The sequence below is a fragment of the Aulonocara sp. 'chitande type north' Nkhata Bay genome, linkage group LG5, assembly GCF_057382095.1.
Source record: "Aulonocara sp. 'chitande type north' Nkhata Bay isolate Kocher_YH1m ecotype deep benthic linkage group LG5, A_spYH_male_GT1.1, whole genome shotgun sequence".
Classification (NCBI taxonomy): Eukaryota; Metazoa; Chordata; class Actinopteri; order Cichliformes; family Cichlidae; genus Aulonocara; species Aulonocara sp. 'chitande type north' Nkhata Bay.
This window is the reverse complement of record NC_141348.1, coordinates 29802982-29827886: the sequence shown is the minus strand read 5'-3', so window position 1 is coordinate 29827886 and position 24905 is coordinate 29802982. Positions and strand designations below refer to the sequence as shown.

Sequence of the window (24905 nt, the reverse complement as noted above, 5' to 3'; positions counted from 1 at the left end):
AATCAGTAGGGGTCCATTTTTTTGCACCATCTGTTTGTGATGGACATGAATGAGCGGTCTGGTCTGTAAGCTTCTTTCTTTTGGTTTGAAGCCCATTCCTTTGACTTGAATGCATTTTTATATTGCTTACATTGGTATCTGTTTTCAGTCATTTGGTCTGATCATGTGTCAGTGGTGTGCTGTGCCGAACAGGTAGGCTTGTTTGTCACCGTGTCTCCAGTGACAGTGAAAGAGCATCTGTTGACAGAGCTATTGAATGGGAGCAACAGGATAGAGTGTATGGATGTAACAGCTCCAGTTTGTGTTTTAACTTGACTCAGGTCAACTCAAGTCACTCAGCGTGTCCTGTCTACGGTCCTTTAAGCTGTTTGTGTCCCCTACCTGTTTGCAATAGTCGAAGCTTTGTCTGTTTGTTAACAAAAAAACATCTTATCACCTTTTTGTTTTTAATTTTCCACAGGCTACTGGTTCAGTGTTTCTATTTTTTATTGTGTGTTTGTGACGTTTGTCTGTTGCCCAGAAGCGTCAGTCCCTGGAGCTGAAAGTGTCCCAGCAGATTCATTTAAAGGGTCACGTGGCGATGAACAACAAGCCTGAGTTCCCCCAAGCCCCCATCCCCTTTCGTGAAAATAACCATAGAGCCGTGCTAATTCTAAACATCTCCTTTTTATCTTTTCTCTCCCCTTTTTCTCGCTGAAGTTGAGAAAGGTCAAAAGGATCAAAAGGATCCAGGTGAACCCATGTTTAGCTTATGGTTTAGCTATAGTGCACACTTACATTTACATATACAAATACACCCACACCTTACACACATGTTTACTGCAAATCAGTGTAAGACATATGCATGCATTTACCATTAGCACATCTTCTATACACACTTTAAATATTGTACAAGTTCTCAAATGTCTTGGCATGTCTTAAAAAAGCAGTAAATCTGTAGAGATTGTACTACTTTATATTTTTCCAGATTCAAATCTGGAGCAGTGAATTATACGGCTGAAAATGTTATTCTCACTCAATTCAAATGTAGTGTACTCACACTTGAATAAAGGTGAACAAGTGTGTTTTTCGGTAGACATGTTAAGACACCATCAAAACCATAAAGTAATGCAATCTCTTACATATGGTCCTATATTTTTATCTACATTATAATGTAATTTAAAAAGACATAAGCAACACTTTAATGCAACCTCCCCCCCTCCCCCCCCATCACACAAATTAGCATACATTTTCACCACAGGCCACACATGAAAATGAGCTCATTATATAAAGATATGCATTATGGGGATTTTTGTCTGGGAGTAAAGTAAAGCAAAGATGTAGCACAGATGCTAAAGACAACCACAAAACCTCAAGTATAAGAAATTTGAGACATCTGAAACCATCCCAAATATCCCCCTTGCCTCCCAGTCAGGAGGCCCTGGGTTTAAACCTGGACAGGGCCATTCTTTGTGGAGTTTGTATGGCTTTCTCTTGGAGCGCATGTGCAATGGAATAAAAAAGCAACAACAAAACAAACAAAACTTTGCTCCTCTTTAAACCATATTATATCTAATTCAAACCCTCGTGATCAGGCATTATTAGAAGTCTTAAATATTACTTTACAGCTCAGTTCCCTCTATGTGGCATTTGAAAGTGTAATCTCTACTGCTAGCTTAGGGTTCCTTCATTTAATTTTTCACCAGGCTCTGAAAAAAATATTCATTTGGCTTGAGCAGCAATACCCGCAGAACCCTAAAATAATAATGAAAACAGCAAAAGGCTTCCAGTTAGAACTGCCGACTGCAGACTTCTACTGTTTTATGTAGAGTTATGTATTTATGTGCTTTTGATTTCAGATCTGTGTAGCCATTCAGTTCCATGTTCAAAATATGTCATGCCATATAATCACAGTGTTCAAGGAACAACTCCATTTCATGACACATATCTGTTTTTATCAGATCGTTCTGCCGACAAAGGTACGAGCAAGTGATTTGGAGCTTTTGCTAATCATAGACCAAAGTCACCAGCTGATAAGTGAGGAACAGCTTTCATGAGCACATAAGCACAGTTTAAGAGAAATCCAAAATCAGCACGCTTGTAAAAAATATTCATTACCTTCAGGAATTTCATCAGATAATTGGCAACTATTTTATTAATTTGATCCAAGCACCTGCCTTTTTATAAAATTAGTTCTAACAAAGAAAACTATGAGCCAGCCAATGTGTGTATTATTATATTGAGATCAGATTACTTATAAAATAATATATATTTAAGAAGATTCTTATACACTTGTTGGTCTTAAGAAAAAAATAATTACAGAAATATGTATAAATGTCCCTTTCATGTAGTTCTAGCCACGAGTGTTTGTAGAGAACCCGATCCTTATTAGACATCCAGTACTATTAGCTTTGAATTAATAATCTCATCCAATCAGATAACTTCAAAGAGAAGGAATGAATAATTTTTACTGTGCGTGTTCACAGAGTATTTTTGGCCATGAGACAGCTCCTTATACAGATGGCTTATTCAGTACCGCTACACAATATGCATGTTTTCAATGCTGCATTGCACCTCCATCTCAGCGCCTCTATTCCTGTGTCTGATACTCCTCCAACATGAGTCTGATTATCCCATAAATGCATCAACTCTGTTGCTTTATGTCATGCAGCCCAAAATGCATACACAGTAAATAAGAACACGCTTTACTTGTTATGGGGGGTATGGTAGGTAAACATCACAGCGTAAGTGCTGTGTTTATACTTTTATTAAACGGTCAAAAATATAAACAGAAAAAAAAAAATCTTTTGAATAGTCATAAAAATCCCCCTGGAATCCTCTGTGCTTGACTAACCACTCATCCCTCACCCTCATCCTTTTGTCTCAGAGAACGTAGGCCGCTTAGTCACGCCTGCCAAAAAGCTGGAGGAAACAATTCGCCTGGCGGAGTTAGTCATAGAGGTCCTCCAGCAGAACCAGGAACACCATGCGGAGGTGAGTGAGAACCCTCTCCTCCTCTCCTCCTCAAAGCACTTTCCCTCTATGCTCTCACTCTTATCTCACTTGCCCCACAGCAGGGAGCTAGCCTTATTATCAATCCTCTATAAATAAAGCTGCTTTCATCTATGGGTAACTAAAAAAAAAAAGGAAAAAACTTTCAAAGATTAATTTAATTTCGGAAAGCTCTAATTGGTGTTCAACGGACCATCGCCACATGGAATCAGAGGGCCATGTTTGAGGGTAGACTGTAAATTAGACAGAAATGGTACAATGGCATCTTTTTTGCTGTGATGACAGTGCATTAGTTTTACATAAGTTGTTAAAATGATAGTATTATGTTGAGGATACTCCAGTATAGATGTTTGGCTAGAAGAAAAAACACAAGGTGAAACAAGTTAATGCGCATTTTCATGGCTTCTACTGCGCTGCTTCCCTTTGGTCACACACAACAAGATCACTTATAATAAACCTCAGGCCTTACACTGAATTTAAAGTAGTAAGTAAAACACATTGTTCCCAAGAAAACTGATCTTTGTGAAATTCAATTAGATGCTTTTATCAATAATACTAAACTGCCATAGTCTGTATTGTAGTGTGTTTTGTGACTCTACCAATGAAAAACAAAAACATTACCTGATTTAAATATGGCTGTTATCTTCTCCAGCGCCGTCTCCTTGTACGCTTTAGGCACCGGCATGTTTAGATTGCTCCCTTGCAGTCCACCATTGTGTCAAAATGGTCAAAAGCCTTTAGCTTGAATTGCATTTTGTGGAAGAAGCCAGAGTTACAGGGACCTAAGTCTGGCAAGCTGGCTTAGCGGGGAGCAACAATCGAAAGCATTAACATTTAAATTCTGAGGGATGAATTCAAAGCTGGTGAATTTTTAAAAAGGAAGCATACTCCTGCTCAGGGCTGGACTGGGACACAAAATCGGCCCTGGCATATTTGGTCCAGGCGTCTCCCTCGCTGTGGTCCCTCCTCGTGCACTTTTTTACGAGGAGGAGTTGACGGTGCAGCAGCCCCGACAGCTAACATGTCGGTTAATTTTGCTGCATTTATTTCTATTTTTCTGTCTCAGCATTTCAGCTCCACTTTTTCGCTACCTCATCAACACTAAGCTACTTGGGCGAATGTAGAGGCGGGCTTGGTAGTTAAGACATTTTATTGGGCAATACAGTGGCAGTAATGAAGCTGAATGAATGGGCTGCTGTCAGTGCTTGTGGGGCCAGTGTGCAGCGGTCTTTTAGTTGCCCCATTGGTCCAAAAGTGAGTCGGCCCACTAGGAAAATGCCCGGTATGCCAGTTTACCAGTCTAGCCCTGCTCTTGGTCCCGCTCCTCACCCGATGAGCCACCTTCAGTCTTGTTGTCTGTTGGCTCTTCCACTGAAAACTGTTTTTTCTTCACTGGGTTGTACTGAAAAGCCAGCTCAGTAATGAGTCTCGACAGGTTGAGGTAGTTTGACACAAAAGTGCAAGTTTGAGATTTGCGGTGAAAGGCTTTCCAGAGGTGCACAGGTAAAAAGCCTTCAAGGAGAGATCACCACATTTAAATCAGATAATGTTTTTGCTTTTTCTTGGGGGAATCGTGAAAGCCATGTAAATGAAACCTGAGAGGTTTAGATGGGAATTCACATAGCCACATGTGAAGTATTTCAAAAAGGTTCAAAAGCCTAAAAAACTGACATGTATGGGTTTAAATATAAACAGAGCATTCTAAGTTGTAAGTTCAAATAGGATTTTATGTGAATAAATATAGTCTTAAAGAAAAGATGTGTGTTGAATAAATCTAGTGGAGTCACAAGTATAATACATCCCAGTGAAATGGAGTGGAGTGGAGGTATAAGGTAGCATAAACTGTAACAACTCAGTCAGTCTTAATTTCACCAGTTTATTCCAATGGAGTCAACAAAGATATACTGCTGTTTTGACATTTAGCATATTTTTGTCCCAAATAAAATGGTGAAATTGACATTAGTTAACTTTTTACTTAAACACAGTCTTTGCTACTGTTTTACCTTTAGATCTGTATGGCTTTGGTTTAGCACTACAAGCTAATGGACATGTTCTCATCCCAGGGTGTCAAACACTGCTGTCCTGTCTAATTCTGCTATATATGTTTGCAGATATATGCAAAAGTTCTTCTTTGTCAAATGTGCCGTGACACACGAACTCTAGCAATACAGGACACCTCCACAGATCCTCCTTTAAAGAAACCAATTTGGCATTAAGTGATTGGAGGAGTCTTTGTGGAGCAAATCACTTTGGTTTGTGAGCCATTTGCGCTTTGTGCTTTGTTTTGCTTGTTTTTCACTAACTAATTTTAAGCATTTAGGCATAAAAATCGACTCGGTTAGAAGTAGGAAGAGATCTCACTTTGGATTTTGCCCCTTTACAACTGTGCACACTGACAAATTGCACTTACCCAGTGGGTTTAACTGTGATACGAGTGTCATCACCAGTCAACACCTTGCGCATATCTCAATATATTAGCAGCTTTTGACAGAATGGTAGTATTTGGCACTCTGGGAATGAGAACAAGCTGAACCAATATTCAAGGAAGGCATCTCCTTTTAAAAATCCATCTAGCTTCCTTATTCCATCGTGTTGGCGACTTTAGACATCAAGCTGATGGAAAGCATGATGAACATGTGCAGCTGTGTAGATCTGAAGGTGATCCAAATGTGATCTTAGAATATACAGATAAAGCAGATTTACTGTATCTCTCTGAATATGCTTGACAGGCGGCAGTCACAAGTTCTGGAGATCAATCGGTACAGTATTTTTTTTTCTTTTTTTCCTCTTCAGTCCCCATCACGACCCTCCTGTATGGCATGTGCGCCACTATGGCAAGAAGCACGTTTCTAGACAGAGAATGAACTCAGTGGGTGGGTTTGTAGGCACAGAAGTGAGAGCAAATCTGTTTAAATATAAATTTTTAAAAAAACACTTTAGCTTGCACAACATAATTGTTATCATAAAGCATGTTCATCGGGCCATAAAGAGGTTTCCTTTCTATCCTAGCATGCTGAACCAGTAAATTTCCTAAAGTATGCTCCATGTGAACCTTTGAAGTTTGATCCTCCATAAACATTTGTTTCCCCTCCATCCAGCAGTTAATTTCACAGTCCGCACCTGTTTAAGCATTACTTCTCCAGCTTCTCCTCTTCCATCCCTCTCTGCTGTCTATTCTCAGTTTACAAACCCTAACAAAGAAATGCTTCAAAAATACATTATTGTTCTGAACATCTTCCTGTATTCTCACTGTCATATGATTGGTGACTGCCCAAGCAGGGAAAAGAGGTATGTAGTCAAGTTGAATGAGAAACTCCCGTAATGCTCTGTGCATGTCCAGTAGATGATTCTACATCTCTCCCCTAAGCAAACTACACCCCCTTTAAGACTGGTCCCTTGACATGGTTGCACTGATACAGCACTAGAGTTTGTTTTGGCTGAACAGTGGGTCTGCCGTAGATTTCTCAGGGTCCTGTATGTGTTCCTTAACCACTAACAAAGGTTGGAGGCTACTCTGCCTGGTGACCTTTGAGCCTTTCCCCTTCCCTGTTGGAAGCTATTTACTGTCCTCCCCTTTAGCTGATATAAGAGTATATATCCTTGAATGCGATGGAGAAGAGCCTTGTTTGCTGCCTGTGTTTCTAACATTAGAGCTATCATGATTTTTAAACGTTTGAAGTGGACAGGTAAGTAGGAAGGTAAGTACGGTTCTGACTGCTGCTGTGGTGGTTAAATAAGGTGGTCGATTAACAATAAACAGCAGTAAAGTAGAGCATGCAGCATAACTTGGAAAAATTCAGCTTCATTAATTGAACTTGGCAATATGTTAGTCTGAATGATAAGCAAATAAGCCAAGCCAAGACTGCCAGCAAAGCAACTACTGTACCTCTGCTGTCAAAGGGTGAGAAAGTCCTGACTGTGCTAGAAAAACGATCCGCTGAATCTCAGACACCTACTTAACTAATTGGAACAGACACACTCCAACACTAGAGATGCTGTATGCTGCAGTCTTTGGTGTGTCTAGACAGTGATGTGCATGAGACACATTCACATCTAGTGGGCTATGGGTTTGTTGGTGATGTGAATGGTGGACCCCCTCATCTCTCAGCTGGAGAGAAAAGCATGCAGGGAGATCCACGTTTGCATGAGAAGAGCACCCTAGATGTAAAGATACTGTCATGAATAGAAGGCACAAAGATGCAACCCCACTGTGCAAATCTTCTCCCAAGTATAATCTGGATTTGAATTCATGTACCAATTAGGAAGAGCTGTGGATTTGATCTAGTTGTATGCCATGGAAAACATACACAAGCACACAAGCTGACAGCTGTGATAGAATTTCTGTTCATTTGAAAGGAAATACCCGGCAATTACAGAATTCACACAAGGCACGGAAAAGTCATTCGGTATCCACAAATATAACCAAATATCTTCTCAAATTAAATAACAGGGGACGTCTAATGGACACCTGTAACAGAGAGAAGCAGCTGGACTGCTCAAAGGTAGTAAATCAGTCTTCTGGCAACTCTGTTTACACTCAATTTTAAAATGCTAACCAGATCACAGATAAACAAATGCAAATAGCTACAGGCAGGTTTTGCAATTACTGAAATCATTTGAGAGGGTGGTCTGTGGTGCATTCGGCTTTATATGTTTTCTACTATAACAGGAAATGTATCATCAATGCTTGGTTGAGAAAGAGAAGCGCTAGGTTATACAGTGATGCTAGCAAACTTGTGCATATGAATACTGTGTGACCTGCCAATTAGTGTAGGTAATACAAAAAGCCCACTTAAAAACCAGGAGTGTGCCCTGCCTCTTACCCTGTGCTGTGAGACCCTGGTAGTCTAGCTGCTTCCCTCTGTTTCAAGTGTTTAAACTAAGTAAACCCAACCAGCTTCTGACTTTAGCTTCATATTCAAGTGTTACATCCAACGTATGAAAAATCAAGTCCCAGCAAGAAAGGGTAAGGATATTTGCCGAAATGCCAAACTATTCTCTCAACACACCAAACATGCATCAACCCAGTGGTATTTCCTTTTAAGAGCGATACTGTCCAGTAGTGTTTATTATTCCCTCCTTTCCCTCTCATCTTTTAACAAGAGGACTTGTTCACCTGTTTGCTTTCCCTCCTGCTGTGTCTCTAGGCATTTGCATGGTGGACAGACCTTATGGTGGAACATGCAGAAAACTTCCTGGCCCTCTACGCCATCGACATGGATGCCGCTCTGGAGATCCAGTCACCTGAGAGCTGGGACAGCTTTCCCCTTTTCCAGCTGCTCAATGACTTCCTCCGGACAGATTGTAAGTTCATGCAGTTGGCCCATCTTTATGTTTCAGCTACCTTCAGGTATTTTCATCTAAAAAAAAAAAAAAAAGTATGATATCCTTTTGTAACACGCTTTTTTTCCCCCCTCATAGATCATCTGTGCAATGGAAAGTTTCACAAACATCTTCAAGATCTGTATGCTCCTCTGGTGGTTAGATATGTGGATCTGATGGAGTCCTCCATCGCACAATCAATTCACAAGGGCTTTGAGAGAGAGTCCTGGGAGCCTGTAAAGTAAGGAGCTTCCGTCTTTATAGCTAGGCTGTAGGATGGCTGGAGATGCAAAGCTTTTTTATGCAGATGACAGACTGACTGACTGTGTGGAGGCTGAAAAATCTGGTAGCGCAGCTGTAATGTTCATCCAAGCTTCCTATAGCTTCACTTTTAAAGAACGAGCCAAGTGTGGGCTGAGCAACCTCTTTATCCTGTAGAAGAAATTGGTTTTTCTAGTCTGAAAATAGTGCTTGATTAATGTATGTCTCACCAATTCTCGCCGACACATTGGGGTCAGGGCAAAACATAGTATCCCTGTTGTTCTGTGTGTGAACTAACATTCATGACGTGTGCTTTGACATGTTACCAGAAAAAAATTTGCCTCCAGTGTGTTATGTTGCTACTTTATTTGTTGTGGCTTTAATATGTCTGCTTTCACATTTTTCTTTCATTGCAAAGATTATATTTAAAGTGTATTAAGGTAACCTGTATTTTCTTGGTCTTTATTCGTGTTCATTTTTTGGGTTTTCGGTATTACTTTGCTTGTCTCTATCGCTGCATTTAATACTTTATGTGTGTGTGTCCAGCTCTCTTTACTCTTGAGTATTTTTGTAAAATGTGAGTCTTTGACAGTTACCGTCCCTTTTATGTGCGTTACTCTTTGTTCCAGTCTTCACATATTTTCAGATTTTACTTTTATGATGAGTGTTACATTGCTTTCTGCAGCTCCCACGCCACTGTTATGGATTCTTTTTTTTTCTTTTTGTCTGTCTTTTCTGCAGGAGTTTAACAAGTAATCTGCCCAATGTGAATCTACCAAATGTGAACCTCCAAATTCCCAAAGTACCAAATCTGCCAGTGCCAGTAGCAGGACTATCAGTTAACCTTCCACAAATGCCTAGCTTTTCTACCCCGTCATGGATGGCTGCTATATATGACTCTGAGTGTGTATTCAACTAGTTCACTTTAGATTTACTGAGAAAGCAGTGATAACTTGGTATGAAGATGCCCATGAGTAAGGACAATTAAAAAAGATTTGCCAAATTTTGAAATTGTAGCAAAAAATGTAAATGAAGTCGAAACTGACATTTAAATTCAACAAAATCTGAATCGGTTTTCTCCTGTGAATACTTGCCACTTATTGCTGTTCATGTTCATGCCAAGGTCACTGAGAGGTGTTAGAGTAGATGGGGACGTGCTTTCTAAAATGAGAGGCTGTAATGCTCTCATTTGTCTCAACATGCATGCTGTTGAGCTGAGGTGTGGAGATACAGGCTGAAAAAAAAAAAACGAATCAAGCAAAAAAAAAAAAAAAAGTAGTTCTAAGGCTATTGGAGTTCTACCGTGCAGAAAATGTTCCCCATTTGAAACATCAAGATCTCCATTGTACAAAATGTGTATCTCCCCAGAGTTGTTGTCCACAAACATTTGCTCTAGTGATGCTTAGCGAATTGTAGATTGTACATGGCCGTAGGTTCATCTCTGACCTTGACCACCTGCTAGTAGTCTGATTGGGAGGGCAGACAGAGCGGTTCGGAGTGGAGATGATAAAGTGGAGAGGCTTAGAGGCAGGAGTTCAAACCTCTCCGCCTCTGTTTTTATCTCCTTTCCTTCCTCACTCTAAATGTAACACTTTTCCCAATCAGCTCTACTCAGGATGGCTAAAAAGGTCTGCATGGTTTGTTTGATAATCCTTCCAGGGGTCCCACCAGCCTGGGGACATGGATGTTGAGAGAGGGCCTGTGATGAGTGAAGCCAATTTGGAGATTTTTTTAAATGTTTTTTGGACACTGACTATAAATGCCTTTTTTTTTTCTTTTTTTTTTTGCACGCCCTCCCTCACTTCCTCCATTCCCTACTCCTTTGTGTGATTAGCTACTGTATCTGCAGTGACTTTACCTGCATGTGGCCACTTCACATACCAGTCAATAATCATACTCTGTAGCATGGTTATTGATCTGTTACAGTAAACCCTTCCCGCTCCTTTTTCGCCCATAAACTGACTGTCCAGAAACTCCTGAACAAACAGGAAAGGAGACACGTAGGTGGACCAGTCAGTATATGGCCAGAGCAAAATTGTGTTAAAAAAAAAAAGTGTAGCGGCACAGCATCCACCTCTGCTCCTGCCACTACAACCCCCACCCCCTCCAAACCTTTAATCCCCCCCCCCCAGGTAACAGGTTGACATTTGTCTTCTGACCTGTGTATGTGTGTTTGGGTCAATGGCAGTAATGGCTCCGGGACATCGGAGGACCTCTTCTGGAAGCTGGACGCCCTCCAGACTTTCATCAGGGACCTGCACTGGCCTGAGGAGGAGTTTGCCAAACACCTCGAGAGCCGCATCAAGCTCATGTCGAGCAACATGATCGAGAACTGTGTCAAACGGTGTGTATTTGTGTGACTGTGCGGGAGATGATGACAAACTGCGAGAGACACAAAAGCTCCAAAATGCAAAGAGTTTGTTTTCTGCATAATGAACATCTGCAGCACATTTTCATTTTAGAGTGTATCATTTTTAATTTGCACTGCAGCACCAGGATGGCATTTGAGTCCAAGCTGGCAAAGAGCAGCAAGTCCACAGATTTCCGCATCTCTCCAACATTATGCACCATGTTCAACGTGATGGTGGACGCCAAGGACCAATCAGCAAAATTGTGTGCTATGGAGATGGGCCAAGAGGTAAAAACTTCATCTGGGGCAATGATTGCATGTTGGACAATGAGGCTTTGTGCTTTTAATTTGCTGACGTGAATACTTTTGTTGGAAATTCTTCTGCTTTCCACAGAAACAGTTCCACTCCCAGATAGACGAGCTGATTGAGGAGAGTGTGAGGGACATGATTCAGCTTCTGGTTGCAAAGGTGCAGCTTCATATCAGCTTACTTTGATAACAATAGTAGAAAAAAATTTAACTTGACTTTTTTAAAATATGATTATTAGATTGTTCATGATTCCTCTCGTTTTTCAGTTTGTTGCCATATTGGAGGGAGTGCTGGCCAAAATTTCCAGATATGATGAAGGCACTCTCTTTTCTTCATTCCTTTCATTCACGGTAAGATTTTTCTTTCTTCAGTCCCTCAGTTTATTTTTCTTGAAAGTATTCTTTAAAAAAATTCACTTTATATTCTGAAAAACTGAATGTATTTCCTGAAAGCCTGCTTTTTTTGTCTCATGGGGGGTTAAAAAAGGGTAAAAGAACTCTAGTTTTGTATCTTTAATAGTAAAATATTCCAAGCCCTAATGAATCTGGCGATAATTAACATTTCACCTTTCAGCCACTGTTTGACGGTTTTGTTTCGACTTTCAGGTGAAAGCTGCTTCAAAATATGTGGATGTACCTGTAAGTTTAACAGCCTCCGACTTTCCTGTTTTGTTTGTGAGCATTTAGAGCTGAACAAAATATCATCTGAGTGATTTTGTTCTACCTTTTTGAAGACAGTAATTATTGGTACAGCCGCTTGTTTGCTCTTCTCCTGAGTCGTGACCCTATTCTTTGTCTGTTCTTATAGAAACCTGGAATGGATGTAGCTGACGGCTACGTGACCTTTGTGCGCCACTCTCAGGATATGCTTCGTGATAAGGTCAATGAGGAGGTGTATATAGAAAGGTTATTTGATGTAAGTAAGATGCCGTCTCCTCCTCACAAAAAGGGAGGGGCCTTCCAAAATGTGGCAAAACAACAGGGCAGAGAGGGATAAGTCCCATTTTGAGACCAGGAAATGTATTTCTGCCTGGAAGAAGAGGCTTTTCTGATCCCTTCTCGACTTTTCTGTCTCTCTGTCTCTTTTCTTTCCGAATCTCAGCTGCCCTCTGCATTCTGGTGTGCATTGCCACAGTGCTTTTGGGCCTTTGTGTATTAAAAAATCAAACTTTTACTTACCAAAGAGTCCATAAAAGCATCCTCAGAAAGGATTATCTAAAGCAGTGCTCTCTGTGGAAAGAACAGAACTGTCCATACTGATCATACGCCAGGACACCAAGTTCTTGTATTTTTTAAGTCACCACTGTCCTCTGCTTTCAGATGCTTTCCACACAAAACATGTCAGCCTCCTGAATGAAAATAAAAACCCACTCAGTCCTTTTGTCGTCAGTCCACAGTGAAGCACCTGTGCCGTTTCTGTGTGTGAAATGAAAACGCTGGGTGAATGATGCACTGCTGGACGGGCCTGGGTCAATCTGAGAGGCTGACATGGCAAATACCCTTGATCTGTTAGAACAGTGGTTCCCAACCACCCAAGGAAAATGCGATCAGTCATGACGATGATGATAAATATGAACAGAAAGGAGACATCACACCCCCCTTTTTTTAATTACACCCCGAGCAGTCTGTTGCGCAACTTAGACTGAGGTGAGTGAACAGCAGTGTAAGCATAAACCAAATTTCATCATTTAGATAAAATGCAAGAGAAAGATGAAAATAGATGCACTGGTAGTAAAAATGATAACCTGCAACAGACTTTTCAGTCCTAAAGTGCAAATTTATCTTTGTAACACCTTTTAAATAAACATTGCAATTCAAAGCATCCCCCAGGAGAAAGTAAAAAGGGGAATAAAATGAACACAAAATGAAAACATGCTTTGAAAAAAAAAGCTAAAACTGAATAAAAAACAGAGTTCGGGAGTCTAAGGTATTGGGAAACAATGCATGTTTGACTCATTAATACTTTAATAGGCAATTACAGATCGCTTTATCTTTTAATAAAAATGAATTCAATTCATGCTTATTTATATATCACCAAATCACAGCAGTAGTCAGCACAAGGCTCTTTATATAAAAGTAAAGACCCTACATCGATGTACAAAGAAACCCACTGATCCTCTGCGAGGAAGCACTTGGCGATAGTAGTGGCAAAAAACACAACAATAAAAAAAAAATTCTCTTTTAACACAAGCAAACCTCCAGCAGGGCCAGGCTCAGGGAGGGGCAGCCATCTGCTGCGAACAATTGGGGTGAGGGGAAAGAGAAACGAAGGGCAACGAGACATGACAAACAACAAACCGGACAAAGCACAAAAGACTAAGCTTTTTCAAATATAAATATAGTCCTAAAAACAGCACAAACGCCTTCTCCCTTTTCTATTGTTGTTTTTACACAATTGATGAGAACAGATGATGAATGACTTCCACCTGCTCGGACCAGGTTTGCACTTTTATGCTCTGGGGGCATTAATAGATCTACTTTAGCTTTCTATTGTTAGTATTCTGAGGTCCGAGCCATTTTTAGTCAGTTTTATGTAACTCCCACGCTGCTAAACTGCAGCTGAACTTCCACACGGCTGTTTCCATTGCCTCCAGGGATTTGAAACATTAATGAAAGCAACCTAAGAAGAAAACATGATGCAGGTTAAAAAAGTATAAGGTCTAATGAGGGTTCATAAAAAGGCATGACTTGGATGTGAATTGTTGGGAACCAGTGTGTTACAGGGGGAAGAGAGCACTGTCTTACCAAACATAATCCTAATGGGATACATTGACATAAATGTGTCCTCCATGTGTGATTCAAACAACACATAATGCTGTGATGTGTCTGCTTCATGTCATTTAGAACCTGTTTGTAAAGACCTGTGTCTCCACAGGCGTGTGATTGCTTTGTGTGTCTGACAGATTCTCAGTTCTTTCTGTGAGGCAGTGACGTCACGTTTTTATGTCTGACAGACAATGGTTTTCTATTTTTGTGCCAGATGAATATGACTTTTTTTTTTAATCTTCTTTTTTATTTGGAGCCAGGAGTGATGCTGTTGTGAAGTGGGTTTTGCTTTTGTCTTTGAGGTCCACACTGGCTCCCCTGTCTCCGTGTGTCCTTAATTTTTTCTACTGTGGAGCTTTTTACCCCCTTGTGTCCCCCGTGTGGCCCCAGAGTGCCCAACTGAGATCCTAGTCAGCACCGTTGTGTTGAAATTGACTTTTTTTTGTTTTGTTTTGAGCTGTGAGTGTTTCAGTTTTAGCAAGTTCGAAGCCGTCAATGTTTTTTTCCTTTTGATTTGAATGCATTTCCATTCATTCATTTGCATGCATGTGGAAGTCGTTCCTAGACGCTGCATAGGCTCTACTTTATCTCTCTTTCTTACGCTGATTTATTTCAATCCTTTTAATCTCCTGTTTTCTGATTAACTTCATTCCTGCTGCCTCCTCTAGTCAAAAAGTGGCACTTATCTCTAGCGTTGCGTTGCCTTGTTTTATCACATTATGTTGGTTGGCATGATTTTAGAGTCAAATAATCTTCCTGTGTACATCTTCTAGCATGACCCTCCTCAGAGTTCTGCCTCATTTGCACATAGAGCAGTCGTCCTTAGCACGTACTCAGCCACTCACCCACCCACCCACCCGCGAAGTCTGCATGCACTGCACGCTCAACTCGACTGTGAAGTGGACAGGCATCTGCAAGTTCAAACCTTTCAACCATTCACCTAATCCTGATCTCAATAAACCTCAACCTAAAAACTAAAAACACACCAACTAAGCTAACTCCTTCCACCTCTAATTCGGGCCTTGTAAAGCTTCTCTGCGTTCCTGCCTACTCACAAGTTTAAAGTTGACCTTTTTTGGAGGTATGACGCCCGTTTCTATCAAACATGGGTGCTGTTCTCTTGTAACTTTGGTGCAGTCTGGAAAATTGCCACCCCAAGGAAACGAGAGCGAAAAAGGTACAAGAAAACAGCACCGCTGCTCCCTGCCTGCAAACCATTTACTCACTCTCATTCTATTTTTCTTTTGCTAATGTACCCGTGTCAAAACTATAATTTCAATTCCCCATAGTAGTTTTCTATCCACAGTGTAGGGCATTTCAAACGCAGCACCGCGTTTCCACTTGAATAAATTATAAATAAAGGCTTAGTAATTGCCTTCAGTAATTGATGGGCCATGCAGCTGCTACAAAATATCGACTTGAACATTTTTTAGAAGTTGAAAAGGTAATTGCAGTTCAAGACAGATACATTTTTCAATGCGTTATGACTTCCCTCTTTTTAATTAATTCCTTCAAGTCGCTGTAATATCAGTGCACTCAGGGAAATTCCATAAACTTGCTCCTTCCATCTCTTCGTAGCGCTATAAATGCAGTTTCCTTGTGTAAAAGGTAAACGTGTGTCTGTTTGTGTCCTTGAGTGTGTTGGGATCACTAAATGAAATTCAAGCAGTTTCCATTTACTTTAGTAAACATTACATAGAATTTAATTTGATTCCATCTGTTGGTTTAGTGCGAAGTGTTGTTGGGGGATTTGACACCAAAGAAGCTCTTCTGTTTTTTGTGTGTCTTATTGACCACTGGGATAAGCTTAAAAGTCCGTTGTTTAGTAAAATGACCCGAGTGCATATTTCTATGACAGGGAACCTATTTTGCTCATTTCAAAATGATATTTTAATTCTTGGATATTGTTACTGTAGCTTTTCATGGTTTACTGCTCAGAATAATCATCTTCTGTTGTTTAATGGCCCTTGGTGGAGCCGCTCAATTCACCCACTGTCTAAAAACAAGCTGTCTTGGCTCCCTTTACCCTCCCTTGAAGCCAGTTTTCTTCTGATTGGTTGCCCCTCACAGACATAAGGTGGGTAGAGACTCTGTGCTCACAGCCACATCTGTGTCTGAGACGACCAAATTGACTATATCTCCTCACTTTTAACATCATGACACCGAGTGTTTAGAGCAGTGTGGATCCTGAGTTTTTGGCACACAGCTCAGTAAGGTCTGCTTTTACTTTTAGCTCTTAGTATGACAATAATTGAATATTTCTTATGGATGAAGTCAAAGCAAGGAGACAGTTTATTGCTTCATGTTTTATGCTAAGATAAGTTTTGCACTAACATTGTGCAGTTTCTCTTACTCAGAGCTAAAAAGCATGTTAATTATGTTTGAGCTTTTTGATTGTACTTACCTATTGTTAAAGCCAGACTAGCTGTTTCACCGTTCCCATTCGTTGTGCTATCCTACCTAGAGACGTTGCACCAGTTTTGATCTTTTCATCCAAATTAGAGACCCCCAAAAAGTGAGAGAAATGTTTGAGAAATGTAGCAAGTCTAATGTTTTACCATACAGTTTGAAGTTGTCACCACTTCAGTGCACCAGCGTTAACTTCCAAAGTTTAACTTTGATATCGGCTCAGTGATTTATATTTAATGCTGTCCGGAACTCCGAGTTAAAAGCACGCGATGAAGAGATGAGGCGATCTGACATGTAGAAGTTGGAGTATTATATCTTTTAATCTACGATCAAAAGAAACAGTTGAAGCACGTCCATGTTCTGTAGCTTGTAATACTTCTGTGGCTCGTGAGATTTTATTTATTTTGAACATGATTTCCCCTTTTTCGAAAACCTCTTAACTTGCATTATTTGCTCGTTCTGACTCATGCAAGAATGGGTTTCTTGTGAAGTGCGATACAGACTTTGTACTGAGCTTCAATCCGAGTGACTGAATGCTGATGTTATTATGAAATGTACATGTTTAGTTCTGGTTTTATACCTGCGTCTTAAAGGTTAGCTTTCTGTCATGGTGTCTTTAGTATGTGTGTGGGTGTGTGTTTTGCTGGAGAGTGTTGTGTTTGTGTTTCAGCAATGGTACACTGCCACCATGAACCTGCTGGGGACCTGGCTCACTGAACGCATGGATCAGCAGCTCCACGTCTACCAGTTAAAAATCCTCATCAGGATTACAAAGGTAAGGTGTTGATAAACTGGAAACTTTTTTTTGTCTACAAATCCTAACTTGGTCTATCTTAGAGCACCGTGGGTTCACATGGATGGGTTTTGGACTCCTGCAGCTTACGTGGTCCTTTAAGATCCAAAAGCTGGCCCATGGTTTCACTATTTCTCTGACTTCCATGTATCTCATGTCAACTTTCTTTTGTAGTAGACACAGCAGGAAGCGTGTCACGTGACATATATATTTGTCTTCATGCAGAAAAAGTACCGGGACTTCCGCCTGCAGGGTGTCCTCGACTCCACCCTGAACAGTAAGATGTACGACACGGTGCGCAACAGGCTGACCATGGAGGAGGCCGCTGCTTCGGTGAGGGAAGGAGGCATGCAAGGCATCTCCATGAAGGACAGCGACGAGGAGGACGAAGAGGACGACTAGACACCGAGACTTCAGCCCCGGCCTCCCTCTAGGACCCTCCCTCACCCCGACCCCCTCCCTTTCACACTTTTGACTTTAGCCTGGTTACCGATGCATGTACCAACTCAGATAGCCACTCTAGGACCTCTTTGTCAGCTCGAAATGCCTATGAAGGAACTATTAACTATAAAAATAGTACTTATACTGAAGAAAATCAAAATAAAAATGTTTTAAAAAAAATAACCATGATTGGCAGTTTAGCTGTGTCATGATAAAGATAGCACCTATCTTGGATTCATTCATTTCTAAATTCATTTCTATGTGTTACTAAGCAATATGGAGAACCATTTGTTTGACAATGTTGAGTGAGATTAATAGGTGTGTCCCTGTCCAATGCAATCCTATATGGCGCTTCTTTGTCGTATTCTACATTCATTAATGGTACATTGTCGTGATGATGAGTGTGTGGACCCTTTTCTTTGTCTCGTCTGTTTTTAAGTGAATGCCAACTGCTTCGAACTGAAAATAAAACCTCTGTATTTGTTTACGGCTGTTACAGATAAACCGTCGTCTACTCACTGTTCTTAACATCGACAGTAAGTCTAGACCTGCATTTTTTATCATGTGTCAATGCTATGTGATCTCATCTCAATTACGAATTAGACATGGTTCAACGGGAATCTTGAACTTCGAGTGGGTATTCTAGAGATGCAATATTCTCATAGCTCCATTTTGATAACTCGGGAGATTCTATTTTTATTTCAACATTAAAAGGCCTTGAAACAGGTTCTATTTTAATTGAGTTGCACTTTTACAAGGAAAAAGAGCAAAAAGAATTTTTTTTATTAAAAAAAAAAAAGTTGGTCCGTCTTTGTTCTGTAATTGTGTAGAATGAGATGTCTGGCATTTGTTTGGGTCTCACTGTTGTTTTGTATATATTATATAAATATATATAAATATAAAATGCTGTACATTGCATTCTGAGCCATTGCTGCATGCCCGTGGGTTCCCACCCTCCCCAAATGCTTTCTGTTTTCTGTGTGAATTAGCTGGTGGATTCATTCTTGCTTTTGCCTTATGAAAGCCAACAGTTGTAATATGCAAGAGCTGTGGCCTCTAAATAAAAATTACTGTACATGTGCATCACCTGTCATGTTTCCTAAGATGTACCTGGGACACAACCGTCAACACTGAACACAAAGAGTTCCTGGTGCAAAGTAACAACATTTAGTAGTTTTGAGTATGAGGATATCCGTGATCTTTAGATTCTGTAATATATGTTTTTCCCCTCTGTATTGCAGTTTGTACATTCATACAGGACTAAATTGAGCGTGTGGACTGCTAAAAGTTAATTATGCCTATTTTTTTCCTAGCACGTATTTATCCATTTTAACCTTTTATATAGTGACAGTTCAGATGGAGAGCAAAACGAAAGAGAGAAAGAGTAGAGAAAAGAGCCCGAGGCGGACTCAAACCCACCCCTAATTTACAATACTTTTAACAGTGCCAATTTCTGCCAAAATAAAGTGCGGCATTAGGGGAAAATGAACCTATGGTGCCATTTCAGCTCATTCGGATTTTCAATTTTATGCCACTTCATATGTCTACTCCACTACATTTCACAGGGAAATATTTCAGTCCACCACATTTATTTCATAGCTCGGGTTACTCGATGTATTAGGATTTTACAGTCATTTCATCATGAGTATAAATATGAATTAGAGGATGTGATAGGTTGACACGGCAGTGTATAAAGATTTAAATGAGCAAATCACTTGCATATATTAACACACAGGATTGTGCGTACTTCTTCCACCACTGTTGTTCGGTGAGAGTGTGACAGCAGGGGGCGACATGGAGAGCAGGTTCCTTATTTTATTTTCCATACTTCATGTAATACAAGGATGCAGTGCACCCAAAGCCAGACTTTATTCAATGCAGAGCAATACAATTTACCTAAATGACAGTATATTATAATATGGTATATAATAGCATCATAGGAATAACTATGATACTGTCATATAAACACGTAATGTGACTGACAAAACCTTTTTTTTTTTTTTTTGAATTTTCGTAAGTTACAGATTAGAGTTAATGACCAGCGTAGCTGAAGTGATCCGAGACCAACATATCTGATATCTGATCTAAATCGTCATGGCGGATCTCAGGAGGGCAGCTTCGTTTGTTGGAGTTTTGCTGAGGTGTTTTCACAAAAGTACAATCTGTTACAGGTCCTCTGTACAAACCAAATATTTGTATGAAAATATAAACTTCTATGATCACAAAGGTTACAGATTTTTTTTTCCTTTTTAAGTAAATGCGTGAAGCTACAGCACTTGTGTTTCAAATGTGAGCAGAGAAAGATGCTGGCATTCACACTCACACACACACCAACACGAGGTGAAAATTTAAAAATGAAAAAAAGTTTCGCTGTGGAGTTTTGATGTTTCTCCAAATGTCAGAGGGGTTTCAATGGATTTAGCAAACTCCCGGGTGGAAAGGAAATAGATGTTATCAGATGAATTTAAAAAATATACATGTTAAAAAAATCAAATTGAATTAAAAACAAAAACAAAATCGATCTCAGAAAACACAACCAAGAGAGGAATGTTAAGGGTTGAAAATGGGTTATAATTACAGTTCCAAACTAACGCAGTAAAGTCCAATAAAATACAATTTACAGTCGGAATTTGAAACCTCGTCACACAAGTCTTTGATCTTGAGCTTGTGGAAGGCGAGTTTGAGGCTAGAAGTGAAACATGCTCAAAGGATAAGTTCACACTTTCCACAGGGGAAATCTGCGAGATTTAACAATATGGATTTCAAATTCTATCTGGTTTAATAGATCTCAGGATAAAACCAATAACATGTTCCAAAGCGGGACCACATCTTTGGTTACAAATAAAGCATCACCTCCCCCCCCCACAGAAAGATTTCACCTAATTTGACTTTTTTCAGTGTTTGTTTACAATTTTAAATGGAAGTAACATAATTTTTTTTGACACTGATCAACAGCGGGAGAAAAATGACCCATATCAATATGTCTTTATATGAATGTAGATTCAGATCGATTAATTTGCAAACACATTCACCCCTTTTAATAAAATCTAAATAGTCCATCCTTCCGTAAGTTAATCCACTTTGTGATGACAGTACATTGAGCAATTTCAGTCCCATGAAGTCCAAGTCCTAGTTCCATTTTCCTGCAATAACTTCATTACGAATAAAGATAACTATCTAAGATAACTATCCAAAAAAAACCCCAAAAAACAAAACAAAACCCAAAAACATCTGAACAAGGCACTGAATAACATCTTCACCAGGACGCCTGGCGGGGATTCTCCTCTGTGGTAAAATTGGGTAAAACAATGAACTATAAAGCATGAATTTCCTTAATTGAGAGCAATTTCTACTCATTTCCTGCTTCATCTTTTTTATTGTGGCACTCTAATGGAGCAGCCTTGAATGATTCACAGTTTAAAACAGCCTCAGTTTATCCTCTTTTAGCTCCTGTCTCAAAGTCTCTCTGCCTACTTTCTGTGAAGGGCTTCCACAAACCTTATGCTTGTAAGGCTCACCTCCACATCTCAAGCTCAGGCATGCACCATATTTTATTTTGATTTATTTATTTTTTTATATATATGTAGAGAGAGAGAGAGAGAGAGAGAGAGAGAGGGAGAGAGAGTCCAGATTAAGTCTTGAAAAACTGGCAGTTTCCTCACATCAGCTTGGCAGGATTATAAAGGACAACAAAACTGCAGTATCTTTATCCACAAAACTGATGTGCACATATCCTCAAATGACTCAACCCAACCAACTTCTACATGCTGCCAAAGATCCCTCTGTGAATGTGGCCTTGAAGTCCTTGAACGTTTGTGCAGAAAAATGTGGGATTTGGATTTTTAAATGTTGAAGACTAATCCGCTGCCAGTTGTTTTCACTTTGACGTGAATTTTATTTATTCATTTATTCAATTTTGGTGTTGATCAGCGTCAAAAATAAATTCTCGTTACATCCACTGCATTGCAAAAACACATGGAGAAAAAAAAATGATGTAGAGCAATTACATTTTGTTGGTACAGATGTTTAACAGCTGAGCTTGGACCGCTTGGGTTAGAAAAGCTCAAAGAAATGCTGGAAAAAAAGAAAAAAAAAAAAAAGAAAGAAAAGAAAAACACAGCTGGAGATTTGTAGGCAATACATGACAAGCTACAGATCTCCATTTATTTAAAAAAAAGAAAAAAAAAAGTAAGTTTACACCAAGGCAGGTGGACAAATAAGGAAAAAACAAAACAAAAAAAACAATCATTGGCTGGCTATTAGGGATATAATATTTATAGATATATTTATATATATTACAAAACAATTTAACAATATAACAATATAAATCCCTGTAAAAAGCAATAAATGTTCACATTAGATGTTGTAACACACTTTAACAAAATAAGCCATAGGTACATTTTACAAGACAGCAGTGAGATACTGGGGAAATAATATATAGGCAGGTGTGAGTCTCTCACGAGATAAAAAGCTTCACCCCTGTGGAGCGGAGCCTCAAAACAGTTAGTCTGACTGAAGTGATAAAGTGACATAATTCATGCTTGTAAAATGAAGTGAAGTTTTGTTCCGAGACAATCAGGAAGCGGATCGCTTCAGCGCATCCCGGCCTTCGTGCCTCGCGTTTGTCTCAGCGCGGTCCAAGATCCGAGTTTCCTCGCGATGCCAGGATTTAATGATGTCATACTTTTGCTCACTGGATTTTAGGCAGTAACACTGATAGTATAGTGCAAACTGGACAGAGCTGCTTATTCCTCGTGTCAAATTAAAACAGGTGCAAACGCTCAGCAGGATAACATTTAAGACAAGAAATAAAGGACAAAAACATAAATATCAAAAAACTTTTATCAGTATAAAAAGTAATAAGGTTATTCATTTTAATCAATAGTCTGGCAAAAAGGCCTCAGAAATGTTCTCGGATTTTTACAAATTAAGTGCCTGTAAGAATGTCCTCAGACGAGCGACTCCATGCTCTCTGCGGGGTCCGACTCGTCTGCGATCACCACCGCCCCATTAGTGTCCATGTGCATGGGGCTCAGGCCACACTCTCGGTTACTGACCAGGCTGAGCATGGCTTTGTAAAGGTACTGGTACTGCTCCTGTGCACACAAACACAAAAATAGGCACCAAGTTCACTCTAAAGATCACTTAATTTTTTTAATATAATCACAAGCATGTCTAGGTACCACCATCAAAGGACGTTTCTGTTACAAACAGATGAATGAAAGTAACTTTTGCAGTGAGTCACCTAAAAAGTAGAAACATCCAGTTCGCCAGCCTTTTTGCCCAAATGATCCATTTATGAATTCTCACCACATACCATAGAAAGCTTTAAAAAAAATTATACTAGATGGTGAACACCATGAGGCATTTAGCAGCTAAAGCCAAAGACATTTTGTCAGGAATTGGTGAAGAAAACAGAGCTTAAGGAAAACTGGACAAAGCCAAGAATACTAATGGAGCTCCATCTCTGCTGAATGAAAAGTGTGCTTGATGTGAAGACACCTGGCAATTTGTGTATCTGCCAGCCTGTTTTTCTGCCTGCTGTTGACAAGAAAATAATCAATGCAGCAGTAAATGCAGCTTAAGGCAGTATTAATTGACTTTCTGGCCACTTGGGGGCAGCAGAACAAGCTGTAAACGCAACAATGTCAATCGCAAGCTAATGAAGTTGATATGCAAAAGGTGTTAGCAACCCAATCCAAATCTATTTATACTTCCGGCAGATACAGAGCAACATTTAGCATTAATTCAGAGGCCCATTCGGAGCAGATACTCGTTTTTAGTTGGGTTTTATGGAAAATGGTGACAGTAGACTACACAGTAAAGCACTGTGCAAGCAGACAATCCACTTCAACTTCAAAGGTGTTTGACGTGCTTGTTAAAGGAAAAAAAAAATGATAAAAATATTTGACAATTGTAACACAAAATTTTAGGCACTCGATGTTTTACCACAGTGTGAACTTACTATGTCAGTGAAGACTCCTGGCCTCATGAGATTGATCATCTTAGCCACCTGATAGATGTCGACAACACCCTCGTTCTCCAGCTGCTGGGACAGCGTGGTGAGGGCACAGAGCATTCCTGCTGACACTGCTCCATACCTGAGAGGAGATACCCAGAATCAGCTCTGCTGGCTGTTTTCCTATTTTTGTGTTATCGCCTTAATGACTGCATATGTAGGGCTAATTTCTTGTATGTCGCTTTATAGCTTGAATACAGCTACTACAAATAAGCTGCTGACGTTATGCATAGTCACTGCTGGTTTCTGGACTACTGTTTTGGTTTTGTTGGTTTTTTTAAACCGCAAACACTACACGTTCGTTCTGCAGCAACTTATCAAGTAAAATGTTGCCAGGCCTAAAAGTAAACTTTGCTTTCTTATTTATTCAACTCTAATTGGGACAAAATGAACATCATGTTCTATTAAGGAAGACTTGAATGTAGCGCTTGTGACCACAAACTCATACCAAAGGGTTAATTAGGCATGGCAAAATTATTAAGTGTCATAAATTGTTATTTTTGCCCTGCACATGCATACTAGTCAAAGACGTCGGAAAGGTTCTTCCTCCCTCCCCCAAAGTTAACGGTTTCACTTTGCCATGTCCCTTTCACATTGAATAGTTCCTTGTGCTTATATCACTCTTAAACTGAGGTTAGATCATTGTGATCTTCATTGTGTGCTCTAAAGACTGACATGTCACAACACAGTATCACTCAAGGTTATCGGACACTGAGAGAAAGGGCTGTCAGCGAGTACACTTGAATCACAATGCCTCGGCAGTCTCTGCACTAGAATCCAGTTGAACTGCATAATGTTTGATTGAATGGTTTAACATTACCAGTTAAGAGTCATGCATGCAGTTGCATATAGAAAGCACTGATGGAGGTCACAACTACATTTGCCACCACTGTAAATAACTGAATAAGTAAAAGTGAGAAAAACGTCAAATTAATTAATATAAAATAAAAGGTACAGTGCCAATTTAAAGGCAAAGTTGTAAGCAAATTAAATTAATTGGGCAGTAAGATGTGTTTCCCACTGACCTCTAATACTACTGGGTGTCTTTCTGCAAGACTCACAACAAGTTAATTTATAAAGAAAAAAAAATCATCACTGCACTGAATCAAAGAAAGCAAAAACCTGGCTGCATACAGCTTCCCTTGTAAGTCATAAGCATCCCATCATGTTCACACCTAGTATATAAATGAGTGGGGGAACACTGGGGCTGTTTTTTTGCTCTTTGACAACTACAGGGAGCAAAC

At 39.8% G+C, this 24905-nt stretch overlaps 2 protein-coding genes across 13 annotated transcripts in view; one reads left to right on the top strand and one right to left on the bottom strand.

Moving 5' to 3' along the window:
- Nucleotides 1-18725, top strand: part of cadpsb (Ca2+-dependent activator protein for secretion b) — a 66526-nt gene extending 47801 nt beyond the window's left edge. For 4 of the 12 annotated variants that reach the window (XM_086292878.1, XM_086292873.1, XM_086292881.1 and 1 more), the window contains 13 exons: nt 2867-2973; nt 5721-5750; nt 8139-8295; nt 8413-8554; nt 9316-9477; nt 10763-10918; nt 11065-11212; nt 11319-11393; nt 11501-11584; nt 11840-11872; nt 12042-12149; nt 17079-17183; nt 17427-18725. In XM_086292878.1, coding sequence (XP_086149004.1) covers nt 2867-2973; nt 5721-5750; nt 8139-8295; nt 8413-8554; nt 9316-9477; nt 10763-10918; nt 11065-11212; nt 11319-11393; nt 11501-11584; nt 11840-11872; nt 12042-12149; nt 17079-17183; nt 17427-17603 — 1484 coding nt within the window. In that variant the 3' untranslated portion in view covers nt 17604-18725. Of the gene's footprint in view, nt 1-699; nt 733-2866; nt 2974-5720; nt 5751-8138; nt 8296-8412; nt 8555-9315; nt 9478-10762; nt 10919-11064; nt 11213-11318; nt 11394-11500; nt 11585-11839; nt 11873-12041; nt 12150-17078; nt 17184-17426 lie in introns of all 12 variants that reach the window. The other 8 variants (XM_086292879.1, XM_086292875.1, XM_086292885.1 and 5 more) reach the window with 3 other exon arrangements.
- Nucleotides 18726-20192: 1467 nt separating this feature from the next.
- The window catches only part of ca16b (carbonic anhydrase XVI b), a 110685-nt gene continuing 105972 nt past the window's right edge, over nt 20193-24905 (bottom strand). Inside the window, exons 28-29 of the mRNA XM_086292872.1 lie at nt 23608-23743; nt 20193-22738 (exon numbers count right to left, since the gene is read on the bottom strand). Coding sequence (XP_086148998.1) covers nt 22592-22738; nt 23608-23743 — 283 coding nt within the window. The 3' untranslated portion in view covers nt 20193-22591. The remainder of the gene's footprint in view (nt 22739-23607; nt 23744-24905) is intronic.